Source organism: Meriones unguiculatus, chromosome 14 (genome assembly GCF_030254825.1).
Source record: "Meriones unguiculatus strain TT.TT164.6M chromosome 14, Bangor_MerUng_6.1, whole genome shotgun sequence".
NCBI classification, from domain to species: Eukaryota; Metazoa; Chordata; class Mammalia; order Rodentia; family Muridae; genus Meriones; species Meriones unguiculatus.
Window position 1 is genome coordinate 14,869,275 of NC_083361.1, and position 13,779 is coordinate 14,883,053.

At 51.0% G+C, this 13,779-nt stretch overlaps 1 protein-coding gene across 7 annotated transcripts in view; it reads right to left on the minus strand.

Moving 5' to 3' along the window:
- Katnip (katanin interacting protein) overlaps window positions 1-13,779 on the minus strand; it is a 171,949-nt gene that overhangs the window by 13,414 nt on the left and 144,756 nt on the right. For all 7 annotated transcript variants that reach the window (XR_009585450.1, XM_060366866.1, XM_060366869.1 and 4 more), the window contains 4 exons: window positions 9,503-10,201; window positions 8,445-8,653; window positions 6,501-6,579; window positions 377-554 (listed from right to left, as the gene is read on the minus strand). Coding sequence is in view for 6 of the 7 variants with exons in the window: in XM_060366866.1 (XP_060222849.1) it covers window positions 377-554; window positions 6,501-6,579; window positions 8,445-8,653; window positions 9,503-10,201 (1,165 nt within the window). In the remaining variant the exon portion in view is untranslated. The remainder of the gene's footprint in view (window positions 1-376; window positions 555-6,500; window positions 6,580-8,444; window positions 8,654-9,502; window positions 10,202-13,779) is intronic.

Here is a 13,779-nt window from a genome sequence, read left to right on the forward strand (position 1 = left end):
ATTCACCCTGGCCATGGCATCCAGAATGTGCAGGAAGCAGAGCAGCCTGCAGAGACTTTCCTATCACTTTCCCATCTGCAGAGGAAGAGGCCTAGGACAGACACGTGCAAAGCTGATGAGTCACCACAGAGGCCGACAGACTATGCTGAGGGAGGCCCTAGCTGAGGCCAGCATGCTCTCAGAGTACGAAGCATCTGTGGACACACCAGCCTGATTTTGCATCCTGCCTTTCCCCAGAAGGGGTCACCTATGGAAAGAGTCACCTCTGTTTCTTCTGGCCACATGCCCTCCCAGACTGTATCTGATGCATTCCTGATGCCTGGGACACAGCAAGTCCCTAGACCCTGACGGCCACAGCCACGCTTCTCATACTTACTTGTCCAGGGTTCGTGAGTCATCAGTGTACTCAGGCAGGTCATTTAAGTCCCTGGGGGAGGCAGAGAGCTGGTGCGAGTGGAGGGGCAGGGCCTGGCCATCCTTGCCCACTACCTCCAGGCCAGTGAGGCCTATGTAGTGCAGGTCCCCCCAGGAGGCTGTGAAGTTTAACCGGAGGCCTGTGAGGAAAGGAAAGTAGGCAGTCACCACCAGAGGCTCTGGAGCCAGAAGAGAGCCATCCTTCAGCCTCTCCCCTCATGGACCTTCTCTCAGGGGTCCTCAGGCCCAGACTGCTGCCGACTCAGGACATACTGCAGGCTGGAAACCCACACATGGCTGGGCCACCTCATACCAAGCTTTGTATCCTGTTGGCTTGCTGTTTTACAGTGAGGCGTTCTTGGCTTCTAACTCCCCCAGGCCTCATCATACATCAGGGACCCTTAGTTCTTCTACCCAGATGATCTTCCAACTGCTCATCTTCCTGTGCCACTCTTCTATCACAAGGCTTTTGCACATGCTGTTCCTGTCCTCTGGACTGTGCATGTGTTTCAGGGGCCAGGCTGGTCCTGCAATCACAGTCTGTCATGTCTCTATATATCCTCCACCAAACCCTGGAGGCCACTACCTAGTAATTGCCCATGGGATCTGCCAGGTGGCCCACTCCTTAATGGAAGACCCCACTGTCTAGACTCTCATGTGCCCAGGTACTGACACAGTGACTGGCAATATGGTATAGGCTCAATGCCAATGAATGCCTGACAATTTCTAAATGGGACAGTCACATTAAGAAGGCCCATACCTAGAACTTGATGTTTTATGCAAATGGGCTCCTCCTAGGAGCCCTCACTGGACTCAGGGTAAAGGAAGTAGCTGCTGAACCCATGCTTCCATCCTGCTTCACCACAGACCATTTCAGGAAACCATTTCTGTGGCCCTGGGACGTACATAGTAGGTGACTCATTCTATTGCCCAGAAAGCTCCCCTCCCTGAGTCTCTGGGGCATACCCTTGGCTGGAGTTTCTCCTTCCCCAGTAGAGCAGGGCCAAGCTCATGGACTCTCCCACCCCATAGGTACTTGGCCTGTTTTGCACCTGCCTGAGTTCTAAGGTTTAGCTCTTTGGACTTCTGCTAAGTGTCAGCATGCTTGGTGGATCTGGGGTCATGAGGTACTCCATATTTCTTACAAGAGGATCTGCAAGCCCAGAAAAATTCCGGAACATTCTAGGCCAGGCTGCGACCTCTCACCTCCCTGACTTGACATCTGGTCCTATGGCCTATCATTTCCCAGCACCCTTCTTGTGCTTCAGCCTTCAAACTTCCTCTCTGTGGTGCCAAAGTTGGCCTGAACTGATGAGGGCGTGGCTTCTAAGTAGTACCAAGTAGACTGCTTGTCACACACACATACCCTCCCGGGTGTGGATGTTGAGCAAAACAGCTGGCTGCCCTCCAGCCTGTGTCCGTGCTGCCCTGCAGTTTGGCCCTGCTGCTTTCCCTACAGAGGTGGGTGGACTCCTCCACTCTGCCTCTGGGCTGCACGGCTGGCTTTGGCCAGTAGAGTGGAATGTGTGTGCAGGAGCTTGTCTCTCCTTTCTGCCCTGTGCTGGTACCAGGAAGCTCAGTCACCTGTCGCTCTAGCCAGCAGCAGCACAGCAGGCAGTTGCTGGTCCACGTGCCAGCTTCTCAGAGGTGTGAGCAGGCTGAGGGAGAACACCTGGGTGGCTCCGGTGAAGTGAACCAGCCACAGAATCGTGGGTACTGATGACCACAGAGCACTGCAGCCAGGCGCTCCATTGTGGGTTTGTTTGTTCTGCAGCAAACGCTAACTGATAAAATCTTTCTACTGGCCACATTCAAATGTCATCTCTTAGACAGTGTCCCCCACTTTTCATGCCCTTGCTCCACTTGCTTTCATCCTTATGTCGGGGGTATTCTACATTAATGTGCTTGTTTATTTCCCTGAGGCCAGGACTCACTGTTCTATCCCAGAGCCTAGGGTTACAGTGCCCAACAAATAGATGCTTAGTGAAATTTTGTTTTGAAACCTCACAAGAAGGGTGCTGGGAAATGATAGGCCATAGGTAGGTGGTCCCGGTGCCTGGTAAGCGGATACTCACTGTCTGTATGTGCCAACTATAGGTGTGAGGAAACGAAGAGTGAGCCTTGGTGTGAGGACACCACAGCTGTACACACTGCATCAGGCCCAAACAGAACGATGGGGAGGGGTGGGGAGTGGCACTGTGGGGAGTCAGGGGATTTAGGGAGGGGAGGGGAGATCTGGGCTGGGGCCTGCACACTAAGAACAGACATGCTGTGCTGCATGTCTAGAGGGGGAACATTCTGGGCTGAGAGAACAAGTTGAGCCCACACCTGGAAGCAGTTAGGTAAGGGAGGAGAAGAGTATGACACTAGCAAAGGAGGCAATGAGGCAGGGCTTGATCCCAGGGGAAGCTGAGAGGTTCCTGACAGCTCAGTGGGGAGTTACAACAGGTTACTTCTGTTTTCTTTGTTTTGTTGAGACAAGATCTCCCTTGTAGTCTAGGATGGCCTCAAAACTTGTGATCCTCAAGGCTCAGCCTTTGGGTACCAGCACGCAGATGTGCACTGCCATGGTGGCCTGGGCAGGGCATCAGGGCAGGGGTGCGTGCTGAACTGTGCCTTGGAAGGACTTCAGTAGGACTGTAAAGGGAGGACACTGGTGCTGACAGTGGCCTCACTGAGGGGCTCACAGTGGGACAGGGCAGCAGGGGACACAATCAAGGTCTATGTAGGTGACAGTGGCGCTCAGTGGCTTGAACACAGCAGGAGAAGAAGGGATTGATCCAGGTGACAGAGGCAGGCGGGGAGCGTCTGGGATGAAGAAGGCCTGGAGGTGGAGGAGGGAACAGACAGGGAGGGGAGGGACAGAGCGAGGCAGAAATGCCACCTCCCCCTGGTAACAGCAAGCCCTTCCCTGTGCCTGCAGCCCCTTTGTGTCTGGCAGATGCACCTGATCCCTCTGATTCTGGGCTCTGAATGCAACGGCTCTCCTTGCGAGCTGATATCCATGCTCCATATTCATTTTCCTCGGGTGCATCAATTAGTATTTATACAAATGGAAATTAATTTTGTTATTTCGCTCATGCTTTGGCCCTCTCGACTCCTTCCCTATTCATTGTGGCTGATATTTGCAAAACTTCCCAAATGAGTGTCATCTGCAAATTAGCAAGTCATATATTCTCTTTCAAAGCATGAAGAGGATGGGCCATGTTCACCCGCCGCCTTCCCCCACCCCTGCACACACTTCCTGGCACTACTTTATTCAAGTGTACTCTACCTGCACAGGTTGCTGAGTGTGGGGTGGGGGTTCAGAGAGAAGAGCTGTAGGAATCTTGGGGCTCTAGGCTCAAAAGGTAGGGAATAACACAATGCAGAGGCCTCAATGCTTTTCTAGTCAGTATAAAGATCAAAGGTCACAGTACCCTACTCCAGGACCACTGCAATGTCATCTCTGATAAAGACTGGGCTGGTTCAGTGCAAAGGACATTGGTAAATAGCCTTTTGGGAAAAATTAGCAGGTAGACAGGACAGTGGCAGCTTCTGCCTGGCAGCACCTTCACCTGCCTTTCTTCTCCTCCAGGGAGACATTCTGGCTCATCCAGGTTGTCTGGGCATCTGGCCACTCCCACTAGGGACAGCCACTGACCCATGTCTGGCAACATAGTTTTCACATCACTTACCTGTCCATCCCCCACCACGGAGAACCATATAATGAAGTTATGGATGGGCTTAAGATATAAGCTAGACCCAGGGACTTAATTCTGGGACTAGATCTGCTAAGCAATAGAAGTGGTTTCTGCTCTTGGGTTGTTGGTAATGGGTGAATGTGAGTGCAAAGTTCCCCAAGCCCCTGGTGCATAGCCTTCCCATGAGCCCCTGGTGCATGGCTCCCATGGGGAAGAACAAGAGGCAAACAGGGTGGGAAGACAGACACAGCAAGTCTCTATGGTGTCATTTCCCTGTCTACATCCAGCTGCCTAAAAAAACTAGTGACCCCAACTTCTAGGTACATAAAATCAATAGATTCTCTTTTTGCTGAATTCAGCTTGAATTCAATTTCCATTGTTCGTGTGTGTATATGTGTGTGTGTGTGTGTGTGTGTGTGTGTGTGTGTGTGTGTGTGTTTCAAACCCCAGGGAAAGCAAACTCAGTAAAAAAATAAATTATTGCTATCTTTTAGGACCTTGCAGCCTCACAGATTTGACCCTCACAGAGGCCTCTGCCATGAGGCGTCCTCTTAAGCAGAGCCCTGAGGCATGTGGTAGTTGGGGAGGATTTCTGCTCTGGAGTTAGATCTCCTTGCTTCTGGTCCCTGCCTTGGGAACTAGCTATGTGACTCTGGCTCGCTGGGCTTCACTTGTCTAATGTGGAAAAAGGGCACTAAGGACTGGGAGGCCAGGCAGGAAAGCCCATCCCAAGCCTGGTTCTTGCCATCTATCTGTCTGTCTGCCTATCGTGTGTGTGTGTGTGTGTGTATTAGGGTGCATGCATGTGTGCATGTGGAAACCAAAGGACAACCTTGGGTGTCATTCTTCCTTACTGGGTCTTGGTGCACACTAATTAGAATAGATGGTGGTCAGAGAGCCTCAGAGTTTCGTTTGTTTACATCTTGCCAACACTGGGATTACAAGTGTGCACTGCCATGCCTGAATTTACCAGGATCCTCCTAATGAGCCATCCCCCTGCCACTTGTTTATTTGCTTGTTTATTCACTTATTCAGGCAAGATCTCCTCATGGAACACAGGCTGGCCTTGAACTCAGGTTTTCCTGCCCCTGCCTCTCAAGTGTGCTAGGATTACAGTTCTTTAGTCTGTTAGTCTAATTCAGTGACCTGGAATGGAAAGAGCTGTAAGGATTCAAATAAGTCACCTTCTTTCTGTCTAAGAGACCATTTTTTCCTTTTGACTGAGCAAGGAACAGGGGAGGGTTCTCACTGAGGACAATGGAAGGTGTCTGGGGGGGGGAAGGGCTGCAGAAGAGCCAGCAGGAAGAAGTGCAGTGTGCACCATGTGCCACCCAGACCCTTGCCCTAGGGCAGGAGACTGCTTTTGCCACAAGGTTAACGAGTATCTTCAGAAAGCCTTGTCCTTCCTGGATGCAGCTTGTGACCAGTGGCAGGAAGACACAGAGACATGTGTCTTCACTCACTCAGGACATCACCAGTAGCCTCCACGGCTTCTGTGCTGCCCATCTAGCTGCTGAGGCCTTCACAAGGCCATGTTTGCTTTCTGTCCAGACCTGCCTGCCCCTCAGTGCGAGCTCTGGAAGGCTCCAGTCATCCCCCTCAAAGCTACCTCAAGCACTGGGCAGATAGGTAGCCACAAGACCCAGGAGACACTGAGAGCCTGCTACCCACTAACGTGGCAAGGGCATGGACTAGGCTGGGGTGAACTGGGAACTGGAGGGGTGAGGCTGCTTCTAAAGAAGTATATTAGGTAGGGTCACAGCTCTTGTTTTCAAGAGATAAACTGAAAGCAAATGACATAGCAGCAGGGAGGGCAAGAAAGAGCAGGAAGCAAGGTAACCAGAGCATGCAGTGAGCCTGTTAACAGGGCCCTGGGGGTTGCAGGGAGATCCCAGACAGCCATGACCCCATCTTGGAACTTCCCTAGATAATGAGGGACTGACATGAATGTAATTTAACTAAGAGAGGAACTATCTAGAAGGAAGGGGAGAGGCCCAGGAGCTCAGCTGAGATCTATTCAGGGAGGCATGCTGGCTGTCATAGCCTCATGTATTTCAGTATGTGAAATAAGCCAGCATTTCTGAATCTGCCTAAAATCATGTGTTCTGGAGAAGTTAGAAAGCCTGGGTCATGGGCTGTGTGATTAACCTCCTCACCACACACACACACACACACACACACACACACACACACACACAGCCTGTTTTGTTTTGTCTAAGTGCTACAGTGGCTGAGTTCTAGAACAGTTCCACCTACGAAGCCAGCAGCAGCCTGGGGCCACCTGGCTCCCAAGTCTAGATCCCCAGTGACCACAGAGATGGCCTAGGTACAGAATGCCACAGTGCCCCCTGATAGTACAAGATGCAAAGAGGCCCTTGCCAGGGACCTGGGCAAGGTACTCACACAGTCCGTAGAAGATGCCTGGCTCTGGTGTGGTGACTTCAGTGACAGAGGGGCTAGCTTGTAGCTCTAGCCCTAGTACCTACAGGATGTTTGGGGAGAAACAGGGAGAAGAAGAGAGGCTTTAGTAGTACATACACAGTTCCTTTACCAGATTCATTGTGCACTCCATGCCCAGGAAATCCCTGGGTCTGTTTTTGTATGCCTTCCCTTCCTATGATGGGGTACGTGGGTGTCTGGAGCCTGGGACCACATCCCTACCCACAGATCTTACTGGCAGCTGAGGGGTGATGCTACACCAGGGTACTCAGACTTTCTCCAAGTCTCTTGTGGACCCATAACGCTTCCTGAGATGGAAGGAAGGCAGAGAAAGGCACAGAGGATGGGAGAAGAAGGTACAAAGGGGAGAGGAAGAGACACAGGGAAAGATGGAGCAGGGCAAAAGGAAGGAAGAAGTTTGTCTTCCCCAGGACTAAGCATCCTCTCCTGCCTTGCAGGTCAGGTCCATCAGCAGGTACTCCTGGGCCTTGATATTTAGAAAACACTGGGCAGATGAAGGATTTCAAGGTCAACTCCGTGGAGACCCATGAGTCAACAGCAGATTGTGCAGTGCTTTGTGGCCATGGAAGGCTTGGGACATTTCAATTAACTGACACTTTTAAATTGAGATAGCTCAAAAACCAGATTTCTGGCTTCTTTTGTAAAGGTCAGGGGAACAAGCAACAATGGGTGATGGGCTGCCACTGGGCAGAGTTGCTGTCCCCTCTCAGGCTCCCACTGGATGCCCTATGCCTGCCTGGCCCTGCTGGTTCAGCCCCACTGAACAGGGAGGGGGACTGTAGGCCAGCTGTCTGCTTTCCTCACACATGTCTGTGGGCCAGCCTGACTCCTGGGGCTGTCCCATCTTCTCTTCACTCCTCTCTTTCTCTACATTACAAGACCCTCCCCCAAGACCCTGGGACCTCTCCATTTTCATCAGTGGATCCTGACATTTTTTTTCTTTTTTTCTTTTTCTTTTTTTTTTTGCCCATTTTCTTTGGCAATATGTACTCAGGTTCTGGCTTTGATACCTTCATGGTATCAAAGTAAGTGCCTCAGTTAAGGCACTTAATCCATGTCCTCAGTAGGAGTACAACAGTCCCTACTTAAGGGTCATCATGGGGCTGGGCTTACAAAACCTGTATCACTAGTGAACTTGGGTTAGGGCATGTGCTCAGGCAGCCATGGCTATGCTCACTGTTTTATGATTATAAATGGTTCTAGGGGTAGAACCTGGGCCAGGTAAGTACTTTTCCAATGAACTATATCTACAACCTTCTTTTTTATTTTGAGACAGAGTTTCTCTAATTTGGCTGGGCCAGTCCTGAACTCATTCTATAACCCTGCCTTGCCTTAAGCCTGTGAATGGCTGGCCTCCAGGCCTGTACTAACAGGCTCAGTTCTGGTCATTGTTTTTACTGCAAGGCTGCCTCCTGCAGGCATCTCTGTTCTACTCACAATGGTGAGTGATCTGAAGCAGCCTCAGCCACTTCCCTCTCCCCAAAAGACAGACAACCTCTATATTATAGACATACACACAGCACAGAGCCCAATATCTAGCCTATATTTCCTGGCTTTGATAAAAATTTAAATCCTTACTTCACTTCAGTTTTAAAAAATAATAAATAATTAGAAAGTGAAATATGAAATGCTGAATAGAAAATGAACTAGAAAAAAAAATGGGGACTGTCAAGGCAGCAGCCCCAGCAGCACAAAGGATATCTGTCTCACTTTCCCTCCCTGCTCTGAGTCAGGAGCAGGAGTCCGCTTAGGAGCTGTCCCACCATCTGGGAGGCTGAGGCAGGAAAGCAGTGAGTTAGAGGCCAGACTGTGCTGCAGGGTGAGACCTTGCCTGAACAATGAAAAGAATCCAGTTAGGGGTACTCCCCAGCCCCACTCCCGTCCTACCTGGTCCTGGGCGCCCAAGCCAGCCTGTGTGAAAGGCCGCTCTTCCTGATCTTCACTGTCAGCAGTGCTGGGTCTCCTTAGAGCCTCATCAGGCTGAAGGCCACACAGGCTGTCAGCATCCATGTCAAAAGTCTCATCCAAACAGAATATGGCCTCCAGGATGTCCTCATCCATGGTGAATAAAATAGTGTCTCCAAAGTGCTCGGGTGCTGGGCACATCACCAAGAAGAGAGAAGGTTCAGCTGGCCCCACGCCCCAGCGATCTGCCATCTAGAACATGTCCCAGTGTCCCATACACTATGTGGTCTCAGACAGCTAACAGCTCCTCTTGTGAGCTGGCAGTTTGGTCTCCACATTTCACCAAGCTGAGAGCCACACTGATCTACTGGTGGGACCTCGTGGAAAGAGAATCCTTTCACCTCTCACCAAACAAGTCCCAGAAGGTACTGGGTACCTAACCCAGATCCCTGAGCCTGTTTCTATGTGCTGGGGATAGCCCCCAGGGCCTTGCACAGCTACTCAAGAAGTTTACAACTGACCTATAGCCACAGACTCCTCTTGCTTTAAATCTTGAGACAGCCTTGCTAAGACACCCCAGACTCTCCATGAACACAAGTCCATAGCCCACATGGGCCGGAGCCTTTGGTGAAACGGGATTTCAGATAGTGTGTGTGAGGTAAGGAGTAATCTCAAGAGTCATTTTACCATCGATGCTTAAGCCTAGTGCTGCGAGTACAGGTGTGTACTGCCTAGCCAGCCTTCCTGTGAGCCCTTTCATGAAGCACCTCCCCTAGGTGTGGGTGTCCTTCCAACCTGGGAGCTGGGTTCCAATGACTGGCTGGCCTGTGGGCTCCCTACACACTCTACCCATTTGCCTTAAGGCAAGAAAGAGGCTACAACTCCTGGCTGTGGCCCACCCAGGCTGGAGGAGGTGAGGGGTGCACCTCACGTCTATGAAGAAGACCTTACCTGTCTTGGGCTAGCTCATGGGTCTCCCCTCTATGCCTCAGTCAGGAGCAAACAAGGACTTGTAGAACATCCCCACAGATATACCATACCTCCCATCAGGGTTCCGGAGGCTTTAGCAATTTCTCCTTCAAAGATGCACTGTGTATCCAACAGCATGGTGATGTCCTTCACACCTCGGAAGGAGTGTATTCGAGACTTATTGTAATTCCAAATCCTAATCAGGGCAACTTGGCAAGGGTGTGTGAACTCGATGGAGATGGAGTGGGTCATGCCTGGGGTGAAAGGGGCCAGCCAGACATGCATGTCATCCTGGGTCCTGTTCACCCCATCAATGAGGTTGGAGACCACACGTGGGTCTTTCCCGTAAGCTGGTAAAATATTGATGTCAGGGGGATCAGCTGTAATGCTGGAGATCTGTACTGGCTCTCCCGTGGAGCTGAATATCTCTATGCCATTAAGGCCGACATAGTGCCTGTCTCCCCATGTAGACTTGATGTCAATGACCAAGTGCTGTCCATACGGGAGGACTGGGATTTTAAAGTCGCTGTCGCCATCTGTCTCTAGGGAGGGCTCTTCTTCTCTGCAGGGGGCTGGGGGCTCCTCATTGCGGCTGCTCCTCTGCTGCTTCAGGAACTCATCTAAGATGTCCCCCTGTGGCTCCAGGGCAGAGATGCGGCCCCGGTGGGCGCGGTCGAAGGCAGTGAGGGAGTCCCATGATGCATGCAGGGCATCTTCCTGCTCACCAAACCACTGCAAACAAGGCAGTGTCTGGGTGGCCTGGGAGTCCTCTGAAAGAGAGAACACAGGAGGGAGTGTCAGCCTGTTGGTGTCTCGCCTTGGAAACTGTCTCATGCAGTGGCTCTCAGCTGCTTGGCTGTCCCATGGACTGAGAGGCCCTTGTGACATCTGTGGGACAAGGCTTACTTAAGGGGAAGTCTAGGTGGAGCATGGCCTCATTTGGCAGCCTTGGCAAAGAGCTGTTTATCATAACCCAAGTCTAGACTCTCATCTCAGAAAAAAAACCAGTATTTTTAATAGGCTTTAAGCTTTCTAGAAGTACAACTATTGTACATATCAGGAAAAGAGCTATAGTTTGAATCTTGAGTGGTCCCCAGAGGCTGGCATGTTGCAGGCTTGGCATCCAGACTGTGGCACTTCTGGGAGGGAGTAGAGATTTTAGGAGGTAGGACCATGTCCCTGAAGAGGGCTCTGGGATGTTCTTCCTCTTTTCTTTCCAGCTACCAGGAGGTGAGCAGCTTCTCCCAGCACACGCTGCCACCGTCACATGCTGCGTTGTTGTAGGCCCAAAGCAACATGGCCAAAGAGTTCAGGCCTGGAACCTTTGAAACTGTGAGCCATCGTGAACCCATTTCTTTGACAGTTGTTTGTCTAGGGTACATGGTGATAGGAAGCTGATCCAGGAAGGCTATTTTGGTTTTGGGAACTTTGCCAGAAGCCACCCTACTTTGAAATCCATATAGCTAGGGACATATCATGGACCATGGGGTCTGAGTTGGTCACAGTGTGGGCTGCACTGCACTGGAGGCTGGCCCAGTCACATGGCTGTGACAGCACTACAAGGCAGTAGGAAGAATGCTCAAGAGAGAACATTAAGTCTGCAGTCCCAGCACTGGTTTGTGGAGGTAGAAGGATCACAAGTTCAAGGCAGTCAGCTTCATCAAGGCATCTGTCTACTCCCAGACATGGACAAAGCCTGAGTCCTGAGCAGAAGGACACTAACCAGTCCTCCAAGGGAGGCTCTGAAGCCCTCTCTCAGAATCCATGAGCTCAGTGTGAGCATCAGGCAGTGGCCCTTCCTGGCAGCCAAGGATAGCCAAAGATTATCCAAAGGTGTCATTCTGATTAGACAGTGGCATTCAGCACTGCCATTCTGTGTTGCTTTCACACTGGGCAGTGCCTGTGTTCCATTTCCTGCCTGCTTTCTAGGGGGCTTGGTGCCATCAATTATCTCCTCTCTTTAGAATCTTCCAACACTGCTTCCTCCAGGGCTTCCTGCTGCTCGCTCTGCCTACAGACATGCCTAAATCCCTCCTTCCTAGAAAAGGGAGGGTACCAGATCCCATGGCTCCCTCCCATCATGCCCTGTCTTCCCCTTTTCTGGGCAGAAACCCTGTTTCCTGTCTTAATGGTGGCATCTCAACCCCACCCCAAACTCAGCATCCCTCTTTTGGGGAAAAAGCCTCAGCTTTCTGGAAATCATCCCACTTTCAAGCTATCCACACTGAAGCACAGGGGCTGTCATTCCCCTGGCTGAGCCAGACTGATGGGATACAGAGTGGAATTCTGAGGGCCCATTTGACTACACTGTAGGGAGCCTGCTTAAAAATGTTATGGCAACTTGGGAGCAGGAGCCAAAAGATACAGAGAAACACTGACTGCCTTATATGACCTGCCTACTCCTATTCCTGAGAACAGACCTCTGGTGGCTTTTTGTACTTTGAATGCCAAAGACACCCATGGCTCTTAGAACTCCCTCAATGTGACTTTCTGTTAGTGACAATGACTTCTCAGTCTTTGTCAGTCTTCACTTCATGTATGACATCCCAAAGGTCTTGCATTCGACAGTCCCTCTCTCAGTGGCTTAGGAGACTGACATACCACTTCAACTTTCTAGCTCCCTGGCCCAGACAGCTAGCTAGCTTTTCCTCCTCCCTACCTCTCTCAATGGTGGGGCTCACTACATAGCTCAGTCTGGCTTCATGCTATCTGTGTGTGGTCTGGTCACTTCAATACCCTGAGCCATGAGCCTATAGCAGACTTTGTTACATACTATTCTCATTGTCATTATTGTTTCTTATACCAAGAATAAGAATGAGCCTGCTCACTGTGCCCACAGGGCCCTGTTGAGGCTCTTTGTAGTTTTGCAACCTCCATCTCCTCCAGCCACTGTCATTCTTGCTCCACGCCACCAGACATCTGTTCAAGGACATATCAAGAATCTTCTTCAGGAGGGTTTTGTCCTCTGTACCTTCTGCTGGGAGAGCTCTTCCTCCAGATTGCCACTTCCTTCCAGTGCTCTCCCCCTACACCTCACCCCCAACTATTACCACCTCACCCTTGCTCCCTGCAGTGCCTCAGTGCTCCACACAGACAGCACGAGGTACTAGAAATACCTAGGAAGTGTTTGCTGGGACAGAGAGGCCTGTGAACACCAGTTTCTTGCCTTCAGTTCCCCAGATCAGCCTGAAGGTTATCACCTGCGGGTTCTCCTGTGACTGCTCTGACTCCTTTTTCCTATCTGCCACCAATAAGAGCCCAGAAGTCCCCATATCCTCTCCTCACAGGGGCTGGCGTGACATGTGGCAGAAGGCGCTCTAGCACAGGCTGTCATCACTTGGGTTTCTGTGATATGAATTCCTCTGAGTGAAAGCAATGGGGGGTTGGTCCACAAGCACGCCAGGAGACACTAAGTGCCACACATCAGGAACTTGGCCGGCATGCCTCTGCCAGGGAGCAGGGACTTGGCATTCCTTCCGAGTCAGACTTCCAGACTTCTCTCTCAGTCACATACTTGGTTCTAAAAGGAGAGGTGTAGATTTTTCTCCTGGGCCTGTTGGGTGTGATGGCAGCTGGACATCCATGTGTCTTCTTGTGTCTCTCTGTCTGCTGGAAACATGCTCTGTCTACTACTTGGGACTAAGCTAAGGTGTGGCCTGTCATTGCTGACAATCCTATCCTAAATCTGCTAGACAAGAAGTTTCCTTTTTCTTTTTTGTGGTACTGAGGATGAAATGCAGGGCCTTGCACATGTTAAACACACTCTCATTAAGCCATGCCCCCAGCCCAATTCTGAACCCAGACGAGCAGCAAACAGCAATGGTGTCCATCTGTAGTCTGTGTAGCCTAGAAGGACCCCGATGATGACACGACAGGACCCAAGATTCCAAAAGACCCCTGCGGTGTGCAGTCAGATATGGATGACTGAAGCTCGGAGTTTATGAAACTGTCCTGATCACTATCACTATCAATGCCTACAGACACAGGAAACAAGAGTGGACGAGGGGAAATACAACAGAGCCACCTTTCTTCCAGTGAACCTGCTTCAGCCATTGCTGACTGGGCAAGGGCTGAACACCTGACCCAAGTCCACCAATCACCACCTCCTGAGACTCTACAACTGGCTGCAGGGCCCAGAGCCAGCACTCAGTCATTCAGGGCTGAGAGGCCTTTGGCTGTCTGTGAACAAGCTAGCGAGAAAAAGGTAGCCTGGTGGATTTGTGAGGAGAACCAAGGGGACAGGGAGAAGATGCTATCAGCAAGAAAGTAACCTGAGTTCTCCATCTGCTCCTCTTCACTGACCACAGTACAGGCTGCTGAGACCTCATCCTCCTGTGGCCCACACCGC